Here is a 24158-nt window from a genome sequence, read left to right as displayed (position 1 = left end):
CCAGAAAGATGCAGGTTTGATTCCACCATTAGATCAGCCCAAATTGACTACCATGGTGTCTCTTTGGACAAGGCATTTTACTCTGTTCACATTTGCATGATGTTATCTTCAAGTGCTGTTGTGATGAAAAACGTAAAAACCAAGCCAAGTCCAAACAAATCCATGAGTCAGAAGTTTGTAACAGGTGGTACAAGTTCTAAGACCTAGTTATAATTGGTGGTATAAGTTTTCAGACCTTGTTGTAATTGGTGGTATAAAAGTTTTCGGACCTTGTGGTATATGTTTTTAGACTTTGTTGTAATAGGTGGTGTGGTGCAAGTTTTCAGACTTTGTTGTAATAGGTGGTATAAGTTTGCAGACCTCGTTGAAATAAGTTATGCAAGAGTTTAGACTTAACTGTAATAGTTGGTAAAAGTTTTCAGACCTCATTGTACATTTTATTAAAAATTAATAAAGTTTAAAAGGACAATGGAGTTAGGAATGATATTTCCTCTAAAGCATACAATAGGGTTGACATGAAACTGGACATCGACATGCAGGGTAACAGACAAAATAAATCCATGCACAAGTAAGTACAATAAAAATGGGTAAAGGCATATCAATATCCTATTATATGTACCTGTCACTCCTTGCAAAGCAATATGGAATAAAGATACAATACTCAATAATAAACATGGACAAATATTATATAAAGGTACATGGAAAGGGAAAGTGAAAACCAAATCATATTTTTTTCCTATCTTATGTCAAGTCAATATGTATGCTGTTGTATAACAGGTAATTAGTGCAAGACATAATAAATTTGACAGTTCTCATTAGTTAACTGCAATGTTTTATTTAGAATGGTATACATTTCATCATGAGTCAGGGATACTAAATCTTACAATGGTCATTACACCTGAACCAGCAGACACTTATGATAGGCATATGCCATTTGGGAATAACATAAAAGTACTAAACCTAATATTGTATTCTCCATTAAAAATTGTTATTAAATAGAATTGCTTGAGATGGTATAGTGCCAAATAAACTCTCAGGAAAGACTTGTATCTGCTATTGTATAGTGCTGACTGATAGGGTACAGTGCCCAAACAAACTCTATCAGACAAAGGCTTAAAACTACTATTTTATAGTGTTGCCTGATAGGGTATAATGCCCAAACAAACTCCATCAGAGAAAGGCTTGAAACTGCTATTTTATAGTGTTGCCTGATAGGGTACAGTGCCCAAACAAACTCCATCAGACAAAGGTCTGAAACTGCTATTTTATAGGGTTGCCTGATAGGGTACAGTGCCCAAACTAACGCAATCAGACAAAGGCTTGAAACTCAGTCAATCAGATGCAAGATCACCTCATTAATCTGTGCTGATCAAACATTTCTGAGATGTTGATGACATAAGCAAATACTCCATGTCTGATCAAAATCAGTTCAAGAATATGGTCTACAGAGCAACAAGCTCAGCCAGACAGATCCCTCACTAATATACATCAGTTGAGCTTGATTGAACCCATCCCTATCTTGATGACAAATGCCTATATTTCAAATCTAATCAAAATCAGATCAGAAGTGTAACTTTCACAGTGGTAACAATAACAGATTTTAATTATTGAAATACATATTATACGTTGGTTTCAACTAAAATCAGAAATATGTCTTCCATAATCATAACTGGCTGAGCCAATCACAAGTCTAAGGTTTTTAGTATGTCTGGCTTATAAGACCCCCCACCCCATATGCATGATTTTCATTTTTAAAAAAATATGACATATATGATTATACAATTGACAACCCCTGATTAAAAAACCCCCAGAAACTTCTTTGTCAGAACATAAACACTCATAATGATGATGATACAATCATTAGTGGTGGGTTTGTTGGCGACAGTATTGACATAGTAGTGCTTATAGTCTGACGATGGCAAGATTCTTTAAAATATAATTACAATTCACTCAATATAAATATGCAGAGTTCTCTTTATCACCAAGATATATAAAAAAAACTTGATTAAAATTTTATATTTTTACTGGTGTCTTGATTTATTTATTTCTCAAAGTAGATAGTCTGCAAGAAAGTTCAAAATGACAACCTTGCTTGATGCATGGGAGACAAAACCATTTAGCTCTGAAGTCAATCTGCTGCTTGCATTTAGTTCCCTTACTTGGAAGTCCACATCAAAGCAAACAATTACATCATGTCATCAAATGACTATGCTTGCATGCAGTAGACAGTGATTTTACAAGTGAAAATGAAACATTTCTAAGGTTTATTTGGCCTCCCACAGGTGTGAGTTATGTCTTGTAAGGTGAGTTTGGTGGAACTGATATTACAGTTGCATACCTTGAAGTGATACCTTTTTCAAAGGTACAACATCTGATCTTCTTATAGCAGATGCTGATGCACAAATAATTTACAAAGTGGCCATGCACAGATGATCATGATAACTGGTCCAACATTATAACTGATAGCTAGCCAATATTTATAAACTACCATAGTAATTTATTTTGATTCCAGCGAATATATTGAGTTCAAAACTCAGATAAAAAACACAAAAAAAAGTAGAACACAAAGCTGATAATGCTAGAAAAGTCTGAAAAATGGATTTGAAGGCGGCAGAAAAGCATTGCACAATATCTGCTTGCATAAATATTACCTGCAAATACCATAAACCAATATCCCCAAAGCCCCTGTACAATAGGCACTGCATTCACAAACTCCTCAGTCTGAATGCACACTCAATACTGGATATTTAATAATGAACACACTTATTAGTACACTCAACATTTCAAAAGTTTAAAGTGATATCATTCATGAGCAAAGTTCTATCAAAATTAGTCTTTAGAATGATCTAGTTCATGTTGTTAAGTAAAGTAAATTATTGATGAAATTTAAATGAATCTAATAAAGCAATATTTTGGGTACAGGTTTCATGAATATGGAGCCTGACCTGATATTCTTTAAACTTTGGAACAAGAACCTCAAGCTCAAAGTCCAAAATCTTTGACTGTAACTTTGATAAAAAAGAACAACGGATCACAGAACATTTGGATTTTTTTTATAGCTTTGGGCTGTCAACCAGACTACCAAATTTCCATGATGTAAATGCACCCAAGGTATCATAACCCATTTGGGGGTTTTAAACTTGAGTTTGAGTTTCTTGCTAACAAATGGCTTGAAAACATAGGGTTTGATCTGCCACTGCGAGAACATTTTGTTTCATCCACCAGTGTGAGAACATGGGGTATTATCCACCAGTGCGAGAAATGGGATCTGATCCTCCAGTATGTTATGTGAAAATATGGAAAATTTTGGTCCAGTCTGTGTGGTGTGCATTACATACTGTGTAAAAATAATTAATGGCTTGACTGTTGAATTGCAACAATAAACATTTAAGCACACACCTTATATGCAGTCAAAAATCTGAATAACGTTGTCAAAGAAGCACACAAAATTATGCATCCAAGCTCACACAATTCGCATTTTACCTTTTGATTGCCCTTCTGCAAATATTACAATTTAAATATTAGAGCAAGTTGAAAAAAAAAGAAAAATATCACAGTAAGCATAATATGAAACACGGATACTGAATTTATATATTTAAAAGCATGCATCCAACTGTGAAATTGCATGGACCCGGATAACTCATCTCACAAGAGGGTCCATACCAGTCATCACCCAATTGGTCCTTATTCATTGTTCTAGACAGCTGCAGATATAAAAATGTTTCGCATCTTTTGTGTCAACTTGGGACTGGGCTTATTAAATTAATTCTCAGAGTCAAGAATAAATAATGATTATGTGCAACCAGTTCAGTAAGGCACTGGTGCAGACCCTCTAATGCACAAACAGAACAGGTCCACACTGTTGACTGGAAATCGTCAGATGGAGGAACAGAAGAGACCCTGATTTACAGCAAAGACACTGACCTACATGCATATTATGGGATTACAAATCTGGGTATACATTGTTCACTTAGAATCTTTATTTGGCAGAATGCACACTTTGAACTATATGCATGTCATGGGATAAGATATCTGGGTCTACCCCATTTAGAGAAAACTGTAGGTAGGATGGGATGACAAATCATGACCACACTGTTCACTTCAAATTTTAATTAGAAAGGAACAGCACAGACTCTGATCTACATCCATATTATTGAATGGTGAGTTTGGGTCTACACTGTTCACATATGGGAACATGTTATACACAATTCAATACAACTGTTCAAGTATGAAATATCAATTTATTAACTAAATTGGAGATCACAGATTCATATTTCTACCATTCAATTCAAATTCTACAAGTCATATGATAGTTATAAACATCCAATTCAAATTAAATATTAGCCTAAAAAATTAGTTGTAACTGATTCATTCAATCTGAAAAGTTAACCTCATTTATTTAAAATTATACACAAAGAGACTTTAACAGTTGATGATAACTGTTAGATATATCTGATTTAATTCATATTTATTTTAATTTAATTGTTTGTCAGTTTTAAATTTTTTATTTGTTATATGCTATTATAATGTAAATATTCACTGGAGATATTTTTCCAGAAAATTTTTTGACTTTGACTGTTAATTTGTAAACACCATGTGTTGATCTAAATCATGACCTTGTTCAGAAATTATAACAACCTTCGTAAACAAGTTCTATTTTATTTAAAAAATTTTGATTGTTTCCAAGATCATGATGGGACTACATGATTTAAGATGTAAACAATTATTTTATTTTGTATTTCTTGGAGTAAAATGATTGGTTGTTTTCAGGGTCATTTTTGGTGTAAACATGATCATGTGACCCCCCTTTCGATTTTGCAATTCCAGTTTTTTTATTACGTGCATTTGTTAGTTTTAATAGAGATGCTTTGAGAGAGATTTCTCAGTTTTGGGCTTTTACACTGATGTTAAGTTATTTTGTTTTAGCCAGATTTTGAGTTATAATTTTCTTCAGATCAGTTGGATTTCAAAATGATTAATTCTTTTTTCTCTGGAAATATTCTGAGGAGTGCTCACACAGAAATTTTGGAAAGACATTGCTTACAAATTTAATTTGGATTTCCAACACTGGAGTGCCATTATTTGTATTTCTACAAGGAACTGTAGATAAGCACAGTACTGACTACATCATAAGTCATCGTCATGAATCATGGATTTTCCATCAGGATTTGAACTAGAAATTATTTGAACATTTGTTACTAGGACTTTTGCAAAATAATTTGTGGCTTATTCTTAGATTATTTTTGGATTTGATTCTTGAAACCGTAAGTTCTTCCCCTTTTTTCAATTTTACAGAAATTTTCTAGAGAAATAAATTATTTTTTAAATTTAAAAATGCTTGTTGTTTTCACTCTTTCTGTGTTACTGTGTATTTGAGCCTAAACACATAACAATAACTAAGTCATTCAATCTGAAAAGTTAACCTCATTTATTTAAAATTATACGCAAAGGGACTGAAACAGTTGATGATAACTGAGTTATTCAATCTGAAAAGTTAACATAATATAATCAAAATTACACACAGAGGGCTTGTAACAGTTGCTGCCTAATGCAAACTTACTTGCAATTTTGAGCACATGTTTTGACAGCCGCTACGAAAGTCTTTACCTTTCTGTTACCAACAACAACTAACTGAATCAGACCATCCAACAAAATAGCTTTAACTTGTAACTTACTTGTGGGACAAGCACCCCATTTTAATTTTTGAGAAAGTTTTACTAACTTCAATCAAGTACACATGTAGAGCATTGGGTCTTCTCATTCACAAAATCTTTTCATTTTTTCAAATATTAACATTGACATCTGTGAAAAACAAATTATCAGCATAAACTCTATAGGCAATGCACCTTTCCAATGGTCTAAGCCACATAGGCAGTGTACCTGTACCTTGGTCTAACCCCTAAAGGCAACACATCTATCCATTGGTCTAAGCCCTATAGGCACTGCACATGTCCACTGGTCAAAGCCCTAAAGGCAATGCACCTGTCCATTGTTCTAAGCCATACAGGCAGTATACCTGTCCCTTGGTCTAACCCCTAAAGGCAACACATCTGTCCATTGGTCTAAGCCATATAGGCAATATCTGCCCATTGGTCTAAGCCTTATAGGCAATGTACCTGTCCATTGGTCAAAGCCATAAAGGCAATGCACATGTCCATTGGTCTAAGCCATATAGGCAGTGCAACTGTCCCTTGGTCTAACCCTGAAAGGCAACACATTTGTCTGTTGGTCTAAGCCCTATAGGTAACATCTGTCCATTGGTCTAAGCCCTATAGGCTATGCACCTGTCCATTGGTCAAATCCCTAAAGGCAATGCACCTGTCCATTGGTCAAAGCCCTATAGGCAATGCACCTGTCCACTGGTCTAAGCCTTATAGGCAATGGAACTGTCCATTGGTCTAAGCCTTACAGGCAATGCACCTGTCCAATATTGCATAACAGATAAAAGAGTTAAAACTGGTGCTGAACTCATTTAAGCTGCTTGCAATAGTTTGTTTTGGAATACATATCTTAAAAAGGCCAATCTGTTGTGATTTTACAAAATTACGATTATTTTTAACATGACAATGCTGTCATCCAATGCCTGTGACACCAAAACATGAAAACTAGCAGAAGAGGAGATACTGATATGGCATTTCCATAAGAACTCAATCTCACAAATGTCAGGAAAATATTAATATGCAAAAGTTCTTTTTAAAATATTATGTCCTGCATACCTCTCAAAATAAATTTCAGAAAAGATTTTGAGCTTGTACATATTTGCACCAAAATCTAAACTAAAAAAAAGATTTTGAATTTTTTTTTAAAACTGGTGAACATACTAGGAAGTACTGACAATATGAAATAAAGGTTATCAATAATTATGTCCTGAAAACAGAATTTTATTTCTACAATTCATTACATAATTTAAATTAAATTTTAGGGAAATTTTACTTATGTTTTATTAAACTTTCACCATCTTTTTCATGTTATTACAGGTGGATATGTACCTGGGATGTCTTCAGTGTTTCAACATATGAGATAATTATTGTGCAATCTATCAAAAGCGGCAGAATCATTTGTGCTAATACGATGTATCATATACTGTTGCAAGATACAAAGATCAAAAAGCATAACAAAAGATGTGGGCACAAAGTTATTATTCAATATGAGCATTTTTAGGTGATGACATACATCCCAACTCTGAGAGAGGTGTAAGCATAATCTGAACGCAAAAAGTGTAATCTATACAATATGCAACATAATTACAGAACACTATGAAAAATATACATCAATATCAACATCTTCAGATGATGACCACAACATATGCAAATTTTCATGGCAATCCATCGAAAAACTGGGAATTGTTATCCGAACAACTGTGATGACCATTATATTTACCAAGTTTCATGGCAATCCATTGAAAACTGAGAAAAGTTGTGCTATCAAGTGACAGACAGACAGACAGATGCAAAGACAGACAGAAAGATGGACAGATGGGTAAATGGACATCAGGTTTACCACATACCCCTCTGGGAGTATAACAAACTATGAGTAAAGAAGAAGTAATGATCATGCAGTAACTGGTTCCACATGACGACTCATGTGGATCCTCTAGAACTTGGTAGCACTGTAGTACCTCTCAGACAGCTTAAAAGTTTATGATACAACTTTGAAATCTGTATAATATGGAAGACAACGGTTACTGTATTTTTTTACCACTAAGTCAAAGCGGAGTAAAAGATGAAGCCAGCTCAACACATTGACTCCATCTTTCTCACTAAAACTTCTGATCTGATGACTATTAATGGTACCGCTCTATGCTATTCAAGATGATTTGGGAAATGGCAGTCATTGATACTAACATGTCTTTTCCCCAGCTTCATTTGCAGTGTACTTCATTGTTTAGAATGAAAGAACTGAACTCCATAAGTATGTCTGCTGCTGTATACCCTTTAAGTGATACTGAGATATTTCAGTGAGCCACATTCTCATTGCTGATATCTCTAGTCAACAATTTGCATGGTATCAACTTCACTAATAGATGGGGTTCACATTTTGTAAAAAATGTGATCAGGAAGAGATGAGTGCCATCTGGAAGAGTATGTTTGGAAACTTTAAAAGCATAACATCTTGCCATTGAAAAACTGCACGATAAATTAAAACTTTAAAAACATAACAACTTGCCATTGAAGAACTGCACAATAAATTAAAACTTTAAAAACATAACAACTTGCCATTGAGGAACTGCACAATAAATAAAAAATATTAAAGCATAATGTCATGCCATGGAAAAACTGCACAGTAAATTAAAATTTTAAAAGCATAATGTCTTGCCATTGAAAAACTGCACAGTAAATTAAAATTTTAAAAGCTTAATGTCTTGCCATTGAAGAACTGCACAATAAATTAAAACTTTAAAAACATAACAACTTGCCATTGAGGAACTGCACAATAAATAAAAAATATTAAAGCATAATGTCATGCCATTGAAAAACTGCACAGTAAATTAAAATTTTAAAAGCATAATGTCTTGCCATTGAAAAACTGCAAAATAAATTAAAACTTTAAAAGCATAATGTCATGCCATTGAAAAACTGCACAGTAAATTAAAATTTTAAAAGCATATCTTGCCATTGAAAAACTGCACAATAAATTAAAATTTTAAAAGCATAATGTCTTGCCATTGAAGAACTGCACAATAAATAAAAAATATTAAAGCATGATGTCATGCCATTGAAAAACTGCACAGTAAATTAAAATTTTAAAAGCATAATGTCTTGCCATTGAAAACTGCACAGTTAATTAAAATTTTAAAAGCATAATGTCTTGCCATTGAAAAACTGCACAGTAAATTAAAATTTTAAAAGCATAATGTCTTGCCATTGAAGAACTGCACAATAAATAAAAAATATTAAAGCATAATGTCATGCCATTGAAAAACTGCACAGTAAATTAAAATTTTAAAAGCATAATGTCTTGCCATTGAAAAACTGCACAGTAAATTAAAATTTTTAAAGCATAATGTCTTGCCATTGAAAAACTGCACAGTAAATTAAAATTTTAAAAGCATAATGTCTTGCCATTGAAGAACTGCACAATAAATTAAAACTTTAAAAGCATAATGTGTGTAAAAGAAAGATGAATAAAGCACACTCAATTACTTCATATATTGTTTTTGGGGCAAATGATATGCTTTACATCAGTACAGTCCACTGCAGTGAATAGACAATATTATGCCGCCACTGAATTGTGAATCCTTTAATTGATTTCTTTTGTGTCATGTTGGAGAAATCAGAAAAAATAAGCATATACAAATGCATACAAAATAATGACAAACTTGAAGCAGCAATATTAGTTTATAACAATTAAATGCCATGGTTTATAATATTAAATGCCATGCTATATAATGATTAAATGCCATGGTTTATAATGATTAAATGCCATGCTTTATAATGATTTAATGCCATAGTTTATAATGATTAAATGCCATAGTTTATAATGATTAAATGCCATGCTTTATAATGATTAAATGCCATGGTTTATAATGATTTAATGCCATGGTTTATAATGATTTAATGCTATGGTTTATAATGACTAAATGCCATGTTAATTGGACAAGAATGGTACAGCTATCATGTTACCTGTCTTGGATTTTATCAATTACATCTCATAATCATGGTATTACTGGAACTTATAGCAATTTCAGTGACATAATCCACATATAAATTGATTCAGAGAACAAGATGAAGCCCAAACTTCCAGGTAAAAACGTATTGACTTGTGTGCCAGAAAACACAGTAGGTTAAATGTGATTAACACTTATGTTTTAGCACCCAGGAATTATTTCAGGTCTTGGGACAAGTTCAAATTTAATGTGTGTGTGTGTATGTGTGTGTGTGTGTGTGTGATTTGGATTTTTAATGCAGCTTTAACAATTTTTCAGTCATATCGTTATGATGTCTCCAGTGTGGCAGTTTATAGTGATGTCTAGCACTGGGGTATCATGCCACAGACATGTAGCATAATGTCCCACCCAGTCACATTATCATGACACCTAGTCCTAACACTAACCTCTTAATGCTGAGCGTCAAGTGAGACATCTGTTAGTACCATTTTTGTAAGTCTTTGGCATGACTCGGCCGGGGATCGAACTCACTACCTCCCTCATCTGAGGCGGATGCTCTAACCACTAGGCCAACAGAGCAGTCCATTCAAATTTTTTAAAAAAAGAGAAGGCTATGATGGGGAGGTAAATGTGCCATCTGTACTGAGGGAAGTACACTCTTTCTTATGATAATGCAAGACAAGAACAATTACTGCACAACACAGGCAGGAGAGTCTGCCATCTGTACTGAGGGAAGTACACTCTTTCTTACCATATTGCATGACAAGTATGATCACTGCACTGTACAACAGAGGCAGAAGAGTCTGCCATTTGTACTGAGTGAAGTACACTTCCTTATGATAATACTGCATGACAAGTACGATCACTATACAACACAGACAGGAGAGTCTGCCATTTGCACTGAGTGAATTGCATTCTTTCTTATCATAATGCATGACAAGTATGATCACTAGTACAGCACAGACAGGAAAGTCTGCCAATCTGTGCCGTCACGTGAAGTACACTTCCTTATGATAATGCATGACAAGTATGATCACTGTACAACATACACAGGAGTCTGCCATCTGTACTGAGTGAAGTACACTCTTTCGTATCATAATGCATGACAAGTATGATCATTGTACACCATAGGCAAGAGAGTCTGCCAATATGTGCAGAGTGAAGTACACTTCCTTATGATAATGCAATATGGCAAGTATCGATCACTGTACAACACACGCAAGAGTCTGCCATCTGTACTGAGAGAAGTACACTCCTTCTTATTATATGCATGACAAACATAATACTATGCAACATATTTGTGCCTGCTGTCTGTACTAAGTGTAGTAAGCCCACCCTTCTGGTAATGCATAACAAGCATGATCACTGTACAACACTGTTCAATATAGTAAAGCTAATTTCATCCATTATTAACAGAGCTAAGGCCTGCAGATTGAACAAATCTCAAAAGCTAAGGCCTGCAGATTGAACAAATCTCAAAAGCTAAGGCCTGCAGACTGAACAAATCTCAACCTGAAATCCTAAGCATGTCACACATGTTGCTGCATATGGGTTGTTGTGGCTGATAGAGATAATAAAAATAAAACCTAAAAGCATTGAGAGCGTGCTGCATCATACATTAACCTGGGATGTTGGCTTGGATGGCCAGGTGCAGGACTGTCTTGTTCATGACAAGTGAAATATGTACATTTGCTAACCTATCTTTTCTAGATGACACTTAAAAAATTATGGTCAAAATTATAATCAGTTATAAATTCTGACACATTCAATATTTCCTACTTTGTATTCAAATAAACATTTTACTGTAGGCAGATTCTGAATATAAATTCACACTTTGATTGGACAATACTGAATTAATTATGAGAATGTAAAGGTCAATATATGCAGACTATTGGTGAAGTAAGCCATGCAGAATTAAAACATCAATTAGGCACTTCCCACTCATATTACCTTTAGATTTTGCTGAAAAACAAAATCAAACTTACTGTCACATGTCTTCTAGCTTATACTGACTGAAGAATTGCACAATAAATTAAAACTTTTAAGTAAAATGTCTTCTTTACTAAGTGCATGAATAATAATGAAAAAGAACCCTACTGTATAACAGGAAAGGATGCAGATAAGGAAGAAAAGGAGGTAGGCTTATTTCTTTTTATTCCTAACACCTGTACAAGTTTATTTAGGATTAAATGGCAACACCCAAACATTTATGATCTCAGTCCATTAACTTCTGTTTATGATGTGTGTAGCTCCTCTTCCTCCTTATCTCTTTCTCCTTCCACACATTTTATATTTGAAACAAGCTATAACTTCATTACAGGAAGAGTTTAACCCTCAAATGTGGGAAGTATGGTACTGAAGATGGCAGATTTTAACCTTAAACTGAAGGAAGTATGGTACTGGAGAAGGCAGATTTTGACCTTAAAGTGAGAGAAATATGGTACTGGAGAAGGCAGATTTAACCTTAAAGTGAGGGAAGTATGGTATTAGAGAAGTTAGACTTGACCTTAATGTGAGGGAAGTATGGTACTGGAGAAGGAATATTTTGAACTTAAAGTGAGAGGAGTACAATACTGGAAGGCAATTTAGACCTTAAAGTGAGAGAAGTATTGTACTGGAGAAAGCAGATTTTGACCTTAAAGTGAGGGAAGCATGGTACTGGAGAAGGCAGATTTAACCTTAAATAAAGGGAAGTATGATACTAGAGAAGTCAGATTTTGACCTTAATGTGAGGGAGGTATGTACTGGAGAAGGCAGATTTAACATTAAAGTGAAAGAAGCATAGTACTGGAGAATGTTGACCTTAAAAAAAAAAGTATGGCACTAGAGAAGCAAGATTTTGACCTTAAAGTGAGGGAATTATGGTACTGCAGAAGCCAGATTTTGACTCATGAAGGTATATGTTTGATACCTGAAGAAGTATAAATGCAGGACTATTCTGGGATGGAGCTGACTTCCATAGAATTGCCAGAGTGATGTTTGAGTCTAAAGGAAGAGCTTTAACTGCTGAGGATAATAATCTGACACTTGAAAATGTTTCTCTAAGTTGGAGTTTTGATTCTGAGAAATGACTTTCAGTATCAAAGTTCTCTGTGTTGAGTTAATTCTTATGTTAAGGACACTAATTACAAACTAAAAGCTGTAATTTGTGTATCTTCCTGCACTGTAATTCTAAATTGAAAAGTTAATAAACAATACTTTTTGATACAGTAAAGAATAATAAAAAGTACAGTATGAAAGAGTAACAGCTAATATACAGGACTGTATGATACATTAATGGCAATTACACAATTCTGTATGACACAGAAAGGCTAATATACAGTACAGTATCATCATTAAAGGTTAACAACTAGTACAGTAAAATAGAGTAATGGCTGATATACAGTCCCCTGTGATACAGCTAAGGCTATTATACAATATACTGTATGATAAAGTAAAGGTTTTTTTATAGTACAGTATGATCTTTAAAGGTTTAATAAACAGCACAGTATGATAGATTAATGGTTAATATACAATACTTCATAATACAATAAAGGTTAATATACAGTATAATGATAGAGTAAAGGCTAATAAACAGTACAGTATGATAAAGGCTAAAATACAGTATAGTATAATAAAGGCTAAAATACAGTACAGTATGATGAAGGCTAATAAACAGTACAGGATGATAAAGGCTAATAAACAGTACACTATGATAAAGGCTAAAATACAGTACAGTATGATAAAGGCTAAAATACAGTATACTATGATAAAAGCTAATAAACAGTACAGTAAGATAAAGGCTAAAATACAGTACAGTATGATAAAGGCTAAAATACAGTACAGTATGACAAGGCTAAAATAAAGTACAGGCTAATATAAAGTACTCTTTGATAGTTCTTAGTCAATAAAAGTTGTTGTTTTGGGTTTAATGCCATTTCTCAGCACAAGATCGGCTATACATGGCAGTCAATATAAATAGTGGAGGAAGAATCCAGGAAACCCCCAGTAGGAAGGTATCGGCAAGCTTTCTCACATACCGACATTAGCCAAGTCCAAGACTTGAACCCTAGAGGACAGAGCTGATATGGTAGTGATTGGTAATGACAAGTGTTTTAGACCACCTGGGGCCCCTTAGCCAATAAAAAGTTCCAATGTCAAACAAAGTGTAAGAATGCTGAAAATTACTGCATTCACTATATATATATATATCACATCCAACTGCAATTTGCACATAGATTTACCATTGCAAAATGCACAAGCAGATCTGAATCTGTGTAATAGTTTGTTAGGAGTAACCAGTAGAACAAACGTTACAGCCCCTGATCTGCACTGTGTGATCAGGATCTATGTTGCTTTCAATTTGACTCGAACTATAAGTCAATATATATATATATATATATATATATATATATATATATATATATATATATATATATATATATATATATATATATATAGGAAGTGAGAAATGGATCATATTGTTCAGTTTCTTTAATATTTCATTCTTTCCTCAATTCATGAGAAAACTCAAATAATACAACCTATATAACATTTTCAAGGCATGGAATCTGTGTGAAATGTTTTTATTAGGACCATCTCATTGACTGGTGTCCATGAACTTGATAAGCTTGGTATGAAGGAATATCTTGCCAGTACCAAGCACGCAAAGTGTGCTCATACCACTTTACCTATCTGTTAAGTAGATCAAATAAAGTGGTATAAGCACTCGATTCAAGACCAGGAGGGTCTGAGTTTGGTTCGAAAATTTGGATCAGTATAGAACACTATATGATGTGTCCTTGATTTGAGACTTTCCTGAAGTTGATTTTCATTCTAAAATGGCTGTTAAGTAAAAAAAATGTACCTTTTGACATCCCATCGGAAGATGTCATCAACCCTGATTCTTTGGCAATTTCTTCCTGAGCACTCTCAAAAGTTGGGGTCTCCTCTGACAAGGTTCCTTCGTTCATCTGTTTGGCCATGTCTTGGGGATGGTGGAACACAAACAGATGATTAGGACCAAATGACACTCTGGGAAAGAATACAGAGATCTTCTGAATTGATCATTCCAGATAAAATCTATTAATTTGAAATAATTCAAAAATATCATAAGCTCATTTGGAATGAATACAAATGTCAAGTTCTATTTATCAAGGCCTGCATATTCATCCTACAATCAAAACATTCCAGAAAAGCTTTAACAAAAAACTTAACACACTTGTTGGACTGCTGTGGCTGCTGGAAAAATGACTGTTATGTCCACTTCCAATTAAGTCAGCTTGATAAAAAAAAACTCATTATATGCAATAAAGTGGAGTGAAAAACTTATATATTTAGATGTACTGGAAATGGCAAATTTGACAACAGGACATCATTTATGACCTCACAAGGTGATAATATATGTGAAAAGTGATTGGAAAAATGAGATCTGGATCAATGAATCATTTGAACATACACTGTATTAAGCTTGTAAGAAGACAGTATTCACCAGGTTTTTATAAAAAGCCCACCATGTTTTACCTTCCAATGTCTTATTACCTGCTATAGTATGAAAGAATAATACAATCCACCATGCAGATCTTTGTCATAGACAAAGATTCTTGTAAGAGTCTGATATTGTGTTTGATCCTGAGGGTGTAAATTTACTATCCAAAACATTGCATAATGAAAACATTCCCAAATAAAATATGACAGCAGCAATGAGGTTGAGTCCTTCCCTCCTGGTCCCTACCAGTGAAATTTAGCTCACTACTTATGTCTCTTGTTCCACTGTACAATCCATAGATCACCACATCACCAGCAGATTGCATCCACATATTGCTGGGAAACAATGCACACTGATTTTTAAAGCCTTTCAATTCAATATTTAGTGTTCGTTATTTCTTTCTAAAGTATATATTGATAATTAGCATCTTTGTTGCTTACTTGTACATCAATCAGTAATTCCCAGGTTAGCATGCCATAAACAGACTTGACTAAAATGTAGGAATCAAGGCAACAATCATTGTTGATGCTGTTTAAATGTGCTATTTTGGTTATCATTGTTGATGCTGTTTAAATGTGCTATTTGGGAAATCATTGTTGATGCTGTTTAATGTACTATATGGGTTATCATTGTTGATGCTGTTTAATGTACTATTTGGGTTATCATTGTTGATGCTGTTTAATGTACTATTTGGGAAATCATTGTTGATGCTGTTTAATGTACTATTTGGGTTATCATTGTTGATGCTGTTTAATGTACTGTTTGGGAAATCATTGTTGATGCTGTTTAATGTACTATTTGGGTTATCATTGTTGATGCTGTTTAATGTACTATTTGGGTTATCATTGTTGATGCTGTTTAATGTACTATTTGGGTTATCATTGTTGATGCTGTTTAATGTACTATTTGGGTTATCATTGTTGATGCTGTTTAATGTACTATTTGGGTTATCATTGTTGATGCTGTTTAATGGGCTATTTGGGAAATCATTGTTGATGCTGTTTAATGTGCTATTTTGGTAATCATTGTTAATGATGTTTAATGGGCTACAGTGTGATCCTGCTACAGCAGGCTCCATTATAACATGAATTTGGACATGACACGGTTGTGGTGTGGCTCTCAAAATTTCATATACATGTATTTTTCTTGTACACGAAAAGAAATTCTTTCTTAAAAGTATGAAAAAAACAAAAAAATTATTATCATTTTGGGGAAGAGATCGTGTATGAATATTACAAGACCATTGTGACGTGGCTCCTGAAATTTTATATGTATTTTTCTTGTACACGAAAAAGTAGTTTTTTCTTCTCAAAAGTACAAAAAATGACATAAAAAGTATATTCTAGGATCGTGTAGGGCTTCGCCAATGTTGCAAACTTGGACTTTTTTCCTTATTTGTGGCAAAATATACCATTTGGCAAATTTTTTATTGGCGAAATTGTTGACTGTTTAAATTTGTATATACAACCATTGGTTTGGAGTGGAGAAATTCAGAGGCCCCATGAAAGGAAGCTGCAAACTGAATATAAAATGCACTGAAATGTATCTACTGTTACATAAACAAATTCTGCGTCCATATTGACAAACCATCTAAACAGTGCACTGTTATATCATAATCCGCTATCTTGACATCAAACATGAGTACTGTATGTTGTGAGATATCCGCTTTTTTGTTGTTGACATTTCAGGTAACGGAGATCAACTGGACGAGGCAAATCTTGTAATCTATCTTTTGTCAGATTTTCGGCCACTTGCCAGTAATTAATATATTTACAAAGACTGAAATTTGTATGTGGATGGTAAGTAGAATTCCTCTTCTTTTCACTCAGAATTAAATCCTTCTGAACACTCACATTTTCTGTAATAATCCCTGTCATCAGACCAGAACACCTGCGTCTCTATCATCCCTTGACCCTTTGTTAAATTTCTGATGCATGCATAGAAGGCAGCATCATGCTGCTACCACAAATATATATATAAATTTATTTATTTAAAAACATTACTTATTGGTTTATTCAATGGGCAGGGAGGAAGAGTAACTAGAATAATCCAAACGACGGCCACATCCTTTTTAAAAATGTACCCAGATAAAATAGTTTGCTGAAATTTCAAAGGAAACAGATTACCTTTGAAACACTGTTTGTTAAGAAAGCGTACTCAGTACTCAGACAGTGTAATCATGCAATAAAATTATTTGATGTTGCCGCCACAATAAGAAAAGAGCATTTGTTTCGTTCTCCAAAGCTGGCCTTTAGTGGTGACTTCAATAATGCATGCACCCTTCATCAAAGAAAGCCAACTACAATCTTCAATAAAAACAAAGAACTTTTCTTCAAAGGAAGTCAGTACCAAACTTAAATAAAAGTAATGGAATCTGATGAATTTTTGCATTTTCCAAAGTGACTGGAACATGTTAACTGTGCTGTGAAAGTTTCCGTTTTGCAGGGAAAAAGTTTATGCTTATGAATGCTACCAATGGCAGCTTAAAACGCAAACTAATTTTTACTGACATGGGATGTACTGAAGAAAAAAATGTGCTTCATCATTCGTTACGTGATTGTGTTATGTTTTTCCACTGAATTCAGACCAGTATGACCTGTGACAAAATTACTGAATATTTTAAATCTCTGTGTGTGCATATTTTCAATGGAATAACTTCGTGGTTCTCTAAATAAAGTAAACTATCATATATGACTTCTCTGTTTTCACTACAGGTGTATTTCTCATTTAATATGCATCAATTTAAGATGGTAACTGTGCCGATGAAGCACATATTTTACCGCCTGCATTTATTACCTACCCCCCTGCAATTTTTTGGGTTCATGCATCATTTTCTTCAGCTAACTGACCTGGCTACTTATAACATGGTTCGGTCTATAACACGGTGTGGTTCTATGGCTCCCAACTACTGTGTTATAGCGGTGTCACACTGTATTTCGGTAATCATTGTTGACGCTGTTTGATGCATTTTTTGGGTAATCACTGTTGATGCTGTTTGATAGGTTTTTTGGGTAATCATTGTTGATGCTGTTTAATGTGCTATTTGGGTAATCATTGTTGATGCTGTTTAATAGGCTATTTGGGTGATCATTGTAGATGCTGTTTAATAGGCTATTTGGGTAATCATTTTAGATGCTGTTTAATGTGCTATTTGGGTAATCATTGTTGATGCTGTTTGATAGGTTATTTGGGTAATCATTATTGATGATGTTTAATAGGCTATTTGGGTAATCATTTTAGATGCTGTTTAATGTGCAATTTGGGTAATCATTGTAGATGCTGTTTAATAGGCTATTTGGGAATCATTGTAGATGCTGTTTGATGTGCTATTTGGGTAATCACAATGTCAATTTTGTTTAATATGCAATTTCAGTTTGTTTTGTTATGTTTTTCTGCTCATGCAACAGTTTTCTTTCATGATTACTAACAAGGTTCTGAGATAAATTCTAAACAATTGACTTGATAGTCTGGATTCTACCATTCTACTTGCTAAAACAGCAATATCAGCAATTTGCATCCTGAGGGAATTTCTTATGTCCGCTTATCTTTTATTGATCATTTAGGATTCACTTAGTATTGTAGTACATGATATGACATCACAGGAGCTTCCAAAATACCCGTTTTACTAGAGGGAATATTCCCACCAGGTGGCACTATGAAATGACCATGCATCGGAAAGCACTTGTATGGAGATATGACAGGGACAGCCATATATGTTTACAATGAAATGTGGTAGAAGCTTGCACTAAAATGAGGCTGGGGTGTCTAGATGCACCTGCATGCGGGAAGCAGTTTATAAAAATAGACAAAAGTAATGATATAGTCTTTGATTCAGCTTTGATCTATAACTGATTTACCTTCCATAATTAATAATGGAAAGATGGATTTTACAAAACTTACTATTACAACAATGTCATTTTTGACCTGAATTAAGACAACCGAATCAGCACCTGTCATGAGATTAATCAGTGTTTGTGTCACACTAACTTCTACACTGTACATTTTAGTAAGAAGATTCACTGCAATTTATGTTTATCTTGGTTATTGTGAAATGGTGCTCTCTTAAGAGATGACAGAAATCTTGGAGTTTTTGAGCACTGGGGCATCATGCCACTGACATGATGTATTATGTCCCAAACGGTTACATTATCCTGACATAAGGTCAACCAGTCCTAACACTAACCTTTTACTGTTAAGTACCAAATGAGGCAGCTGCTAGTACCATTTTTATTAGTCTTTGGTATGACTTGGTTAGGGTTCAAACCTGTAACATACCACATCCAAGGCCAATGGTCTAACCATTTAGACCACCAAAGTGGTAAATCTAACTTATGGCCCCAAGACAAAGGTATAGATCCTGCTTCTAAGTCTGCTGTAAACAGCTAAAATCTCCTCCCTCCCCTCTCCATTTATATCCCAAGGTTTAATTTTAGCCGACTTTCCAACTCTAACAAGACTGTCTCAGTAAGGCAGTTTATTTTTTTCAATAAGTCTGACTGGTTTTCAGTAAGGTGTAGCAAAGTATAATAAACTGCTATTGCAAAGTTGAATACAATTTGCATTTGAAATGTTCAGTATTTGAAACATTATGTTCAACTGAAAAGTTTGTAAAGTACACGCTGACTTTATCTACCACTAGTACAGTTGCACAAACTTTAGTTCCAAACCCTATGCAGCTCAACGGCTTGTTGCTGTCTCTCAACTTTAAGTAATTCTTGGAATTTTTTTCCATTTCACATGTTGACAGCAATCATATCTCCTACCATGAGACATACTCAAATTGACATGTGATGTCCAATAAATGTAATTGTGTCCCTTCCTGTTTTTATTCATAAAAATCTGAATATCCTTTCTTTTCTTCTGTACTGGTTATTGACACCTGTTAAGAGGCTTATTTTCCCTTTCATCTTTAACATGCAACACTTCCTGGATGTCATATTTAACAAATTCTGTAATCAACAGTTTGATCAAGCAGACGCTTTGCATAAAGAAATATGTACAGTCTGAGGTACTACTGTACAGCTTGTCTGGTTCCCTGACTAACTCCACTAATCTGAAATGAAACCTGGATCCAGATCAAACATGGACAAGCCAGTTATCTGGAATTTAATGCAATAATCATAATTCTGAAGATTTTGCTTTCATTCTGCAAGTCAGTATGTTATGGGTCATTTTTGTTAGACTTAAAGCAAAATTGTATGGGTTGGCAGGTCTGTTTTAGCTGTCACACTTGGAAATTACAAGCTATGTGAAATGATTTACATACAAGATGATATGTAAAACAATCTGCATATAAGATATGTGAAAACATTTGATTTATATTCAGAAGTTCATGCATGCATTCATTTAACATGGACAGAATCACTTTATTTCATCTAATTAGGCTCTTTATTAAGTGGATGAAAAAACAAAAACATGTTACAGTATGCTATGAAATCCATGTTACAGGATGCTATGAAATCTATGTTACAGTATGCTATGAAATCCATGTTACAGGATGCTACAAAATCCATGTTACAGTATGCTATGAAATCATGTTACAGTATGCTATGAAATCCATGTTACAAGATGCTATGAAATCCATGTTACAGGATGATATGAAATCGATGCTAGAGTATGCTATGAAATTCATGTTACAAAATACTGTGAAATACATTATTGTATTTAACATGAATAAATTTTGGCAAGAAAAGTAAATACAGCAATATTTATAGCATCCATTCTTTGGCAAATAAATGACAATTAAAACTGTATCAAACACTTTTGAAAATAATATCTTTGTAAACAGAATTTTTTCGCCATGGTATAATTTCATTACCTGTCATTATGATGAAGTTCTGTTTCCTTGGTGATCTTAGTGCCATTGACAAGAATGTTGGCTCCTGGTTGTGGTTTAAGTGTAACTTTGTTATTGCTGTTGCTGACAACTGCATGCTCCTTTTGGATGCTGAAATTTAACACAATATATTATGTAAAAATATGCATACATATGGAAATAAGTGTTTGTCCTAAATGTTGGATCAATGAATCTGACTTTGAATACAATTCTATTAAATCATGGCTGAAATCGGGCCCTGGGTGGCTGAGTGGTCTAAGGCACATGTCTTTACATATCAATCACATCCCACCTTTATATGTCTTGCCTCAACTGATGTGGGTATGTGAGAAAATCGGCCAGTAGCTTCCCATGGGTCAGAGGTTTTTCCAAGGGTTTTTCCAAGTTCCTCCTCCACCAAATATACTGGCTGCCATATATAGCCTATAATATGCTGAAAAATGGCAATAAGCAGACGAAAACCAAACCAAACCAAACCAAGAATGTTACATAATTATATGATTTGATCAAATGATGTGTGTTTTTCTATCGTTTTATTTGCTGGTATTTATTGTTTAACTTTTCTGTCTGGATGTATTTTATGCTGTTTATAAAAGGATGGTGTTTTAGGATTAACCATACTAATTGTGCTCCCACAGTAAACCTGTGGAAACAAAATGAGATTAAAACTATATTTACCAGTATTTGTTCTGATGGTAAAAAGTCACCTGCTACGAAGACTGCTCTATAATCTGGAGAACACTGTAATTATCTTGCTTTAATAAACCTTGATATTGAAAATTGATACCCAAATATCAAAATCCCAATTTGGATGCCAAAAGACATGTGCTAACAGATGGAAAACTTTGTTACTACAAAAAAGGAATCTACTGAATACTGTGTATTGGAATTATAGATTACTGCATTTGTATGGGAAAACATGAACGAGGTTTTCAGATGGAAATACTGCATGACCTTGAATAGTATACTGAGTACTATTATCATGGGTGTAAAATGTGAAGAGCACAGACCTAGATCTGTCATCATATCATGTGACGGCAGATAAGGGTCAGTTACACCATTTGTTCTACTTATCATTTTATGTAAATATCAGCTATTTAACTACAGTGCGCTATGGATGATCACTTGTGAAAATGCTTTGATAAAGCTAAGGGTCCAATCAATCCAAAATCACCAAAAACATACAGGAAGGTGTGAATTGTCTTGTGTAACTCTTGGCAGAATTATATTTATTCGCAATTAAGGGACATAACAAGAGGAAAGCATGGGAAATGTATCCCGCCACTAATTGCCCATAAAATAATAGCTGAATGAGTATTATAAATACAGACCACTCCGGTGGCCTAGTGGTTAGAGTGTCCGCCTCGGATGCGGGAGGTCGTGGGTTCGATCCCCGGCCGAGTCATAACAAAGACTTACAAAAACGGTACTAACAGCTGTCTCGCTTGGCGCTCAGCATTAAGAGGTTAGTGTTAGGACTGGTCGGCCCGGTGTCAGGATAATGTGACTGGGTGGGACATCATGCTACATGTCTGCGGCATGATACCCCAGTGCTAGACATCACTATAAAATGCCACATAGCAGACATCGTAGCGATATGACTGGAAAACTGTTAAAGCTACGTTAAAAATCCAAATCACATCACATAATAAATACATTAAATCTGCACTGGTAAACAACCATAGAATCCTCCTATCAAAAGCATGAAGAAAAGTGTATCTTGGGGAGTGAGTTTTTCAGAATGTTGGTGAGTGTGTTTTTCAGTACAACATATTTATTAAGATCACATTAGTTTTCTGCAACAGAAATCCTGACAGACAATTAAACGCAGGTCATAAATCGTGGAAGAGTTCCAAAGGTCGCATACTTTTCATTCACCTCATAATTTTCTCTGACATACTTGTTACTGTGAATATTACCCTATCACTTAATAGCCAATCCCTCTCAAATTTTACTATAGCACTATGATGACATAATGTAATGGTCACATTATTTTACATCCTTTCTCTGTTACATTTCATAATTTTATCATAATTTTACATCCAATCTATTTCAACCCAACCTCCTTCAGATTTCATAGTGCAATGATGTCATAATGTAATGATCCCATTTTGTTTATTCACTAGCAGACTGCCTCAGATAGGGCAGATTTGGATCTAAGCTGAAAGTAGATGGCATCAAGCAGAAATAAATACACTAGATATAGATGTACATCTTATCTCTTCAGCTCCCTCTTACCTAAGTCCATTTAGCAAGATTTCTGGTCGGGGAGAAGCACTCTTATTGCCAATACGGGAAGTACCTGAAAAACATAATGTTGGCATACTTAATTTCACTAAATAATTTACTAAATTTTATGATACATTTTTCATCCTTGTACAGACAGTTCCACAAAACTATATATAGGAGATATTACATGGCTGCTCAATTCATATATTATTTATTAAACATGTTATTCAATAAGTTTCATAAATTTCATTTGAATTAAACAGAAAATGTGAAAACTTGTCACATTACAAAACATTTGTTTTCAAAAATACATTCTGAAAACCAATTTTTTCAAGTAAAATGTTTCTTCATGAATACTTACCCTGTCATAATATCTTAGAACTTCTACAGCCCTGCAAATCCAGTCCTCCCAGATAAAACGTTTTGCTTAAAAAAGCTAGGTGGTAGTTAGAGTGATCTCCCCTTGGCACAGGGATTGGTGGCAAATCTCATAAATATTTCAGTTATTACCGGAATGTTGGCACACCCTCTATATGGATTTAACAGTGAAGTGGCTGGGAGGGTGTATGTCTATTATGATTCCCTACTGTATTATCAAAGAAACATATTTTACTAGAAGAAAATTGGTCTCTACCCAATCATAATACCTTAGAAGAATAGGAAAGAGGTGGAGGGAGATACATCCCCTTACCCCAGAAAGGCCATATCCAGTACCCTAGGGTATACTAGACAACTTCTAGATAACCCAACTGGAAAATAGACATTATGACTCCAACTGTTAGGGAGTGGTTTCAATTAAGAATTTTTCCTTTCTGCAAATCCAGCCGAAGTTGTGAAATAACATACTTATGAAGCTGTCAAATGTCCTGGTAAGGTGAAATATTGTGCCATTATTAAATATCACACCAGACTGGGCTGAGCCTTTGGGATGAACTCAGTCTCTTAGATAAAAGCTGGAGAATGTGGATCTTAATCAGGTCGCTGATTCTGCCTGTGATTGCCAATGCAGTGAGGAAGTA

General features: G+C 34.3%; 1 protein-coding gene across 1 annotated transcript in view; it reads right to left on the bottom strand.

The window, feature by feature from the left end:
- The window catches only part of LOC149776577 (kinesin-like protein KIF28), a 132079-nt gene that overhangs the window by 56329 nt on the left and 51592 nt on the right, over nt 1–24158 (bottom strand). The window contains exons 12-14 of the mRNA XM_089941058.1: nt 23149–23212; nt 20893–21021; nt 14454–14620 (exon numbers count right to left, since the gene is read on the bottom strand). Of these exons, the coding sequence (XP_089797184.1) occupies nt 14454–14620; nt 20893–21021; nt 23149–23212 (360 nt within the window). The remainder of the gene's footprint in view (nt 1–14453; nt 14621–20892; nt 21022–23148; nt 23213–24158) is intronic.

Source organism: Sinohyriopsis cumingii, chromosome 18, assembly GCF_028554795.1.
Source record: "Sinohyriopsis cumingii isolate HCF-2022 chromosome 18, ASM2855479v2, whole genome shotgun sequence".
NCBI lineage: Eukaryota > Metazoa > Mollusca > Bivalvia > Unionida > Unionidae > Sinohyriopsis > Sinohyriopsis cumingii.
Note: the sequence above shows the minus strand (reverse complement) of the source record. Positions and strands in the feature narration are given on the sequence as shown.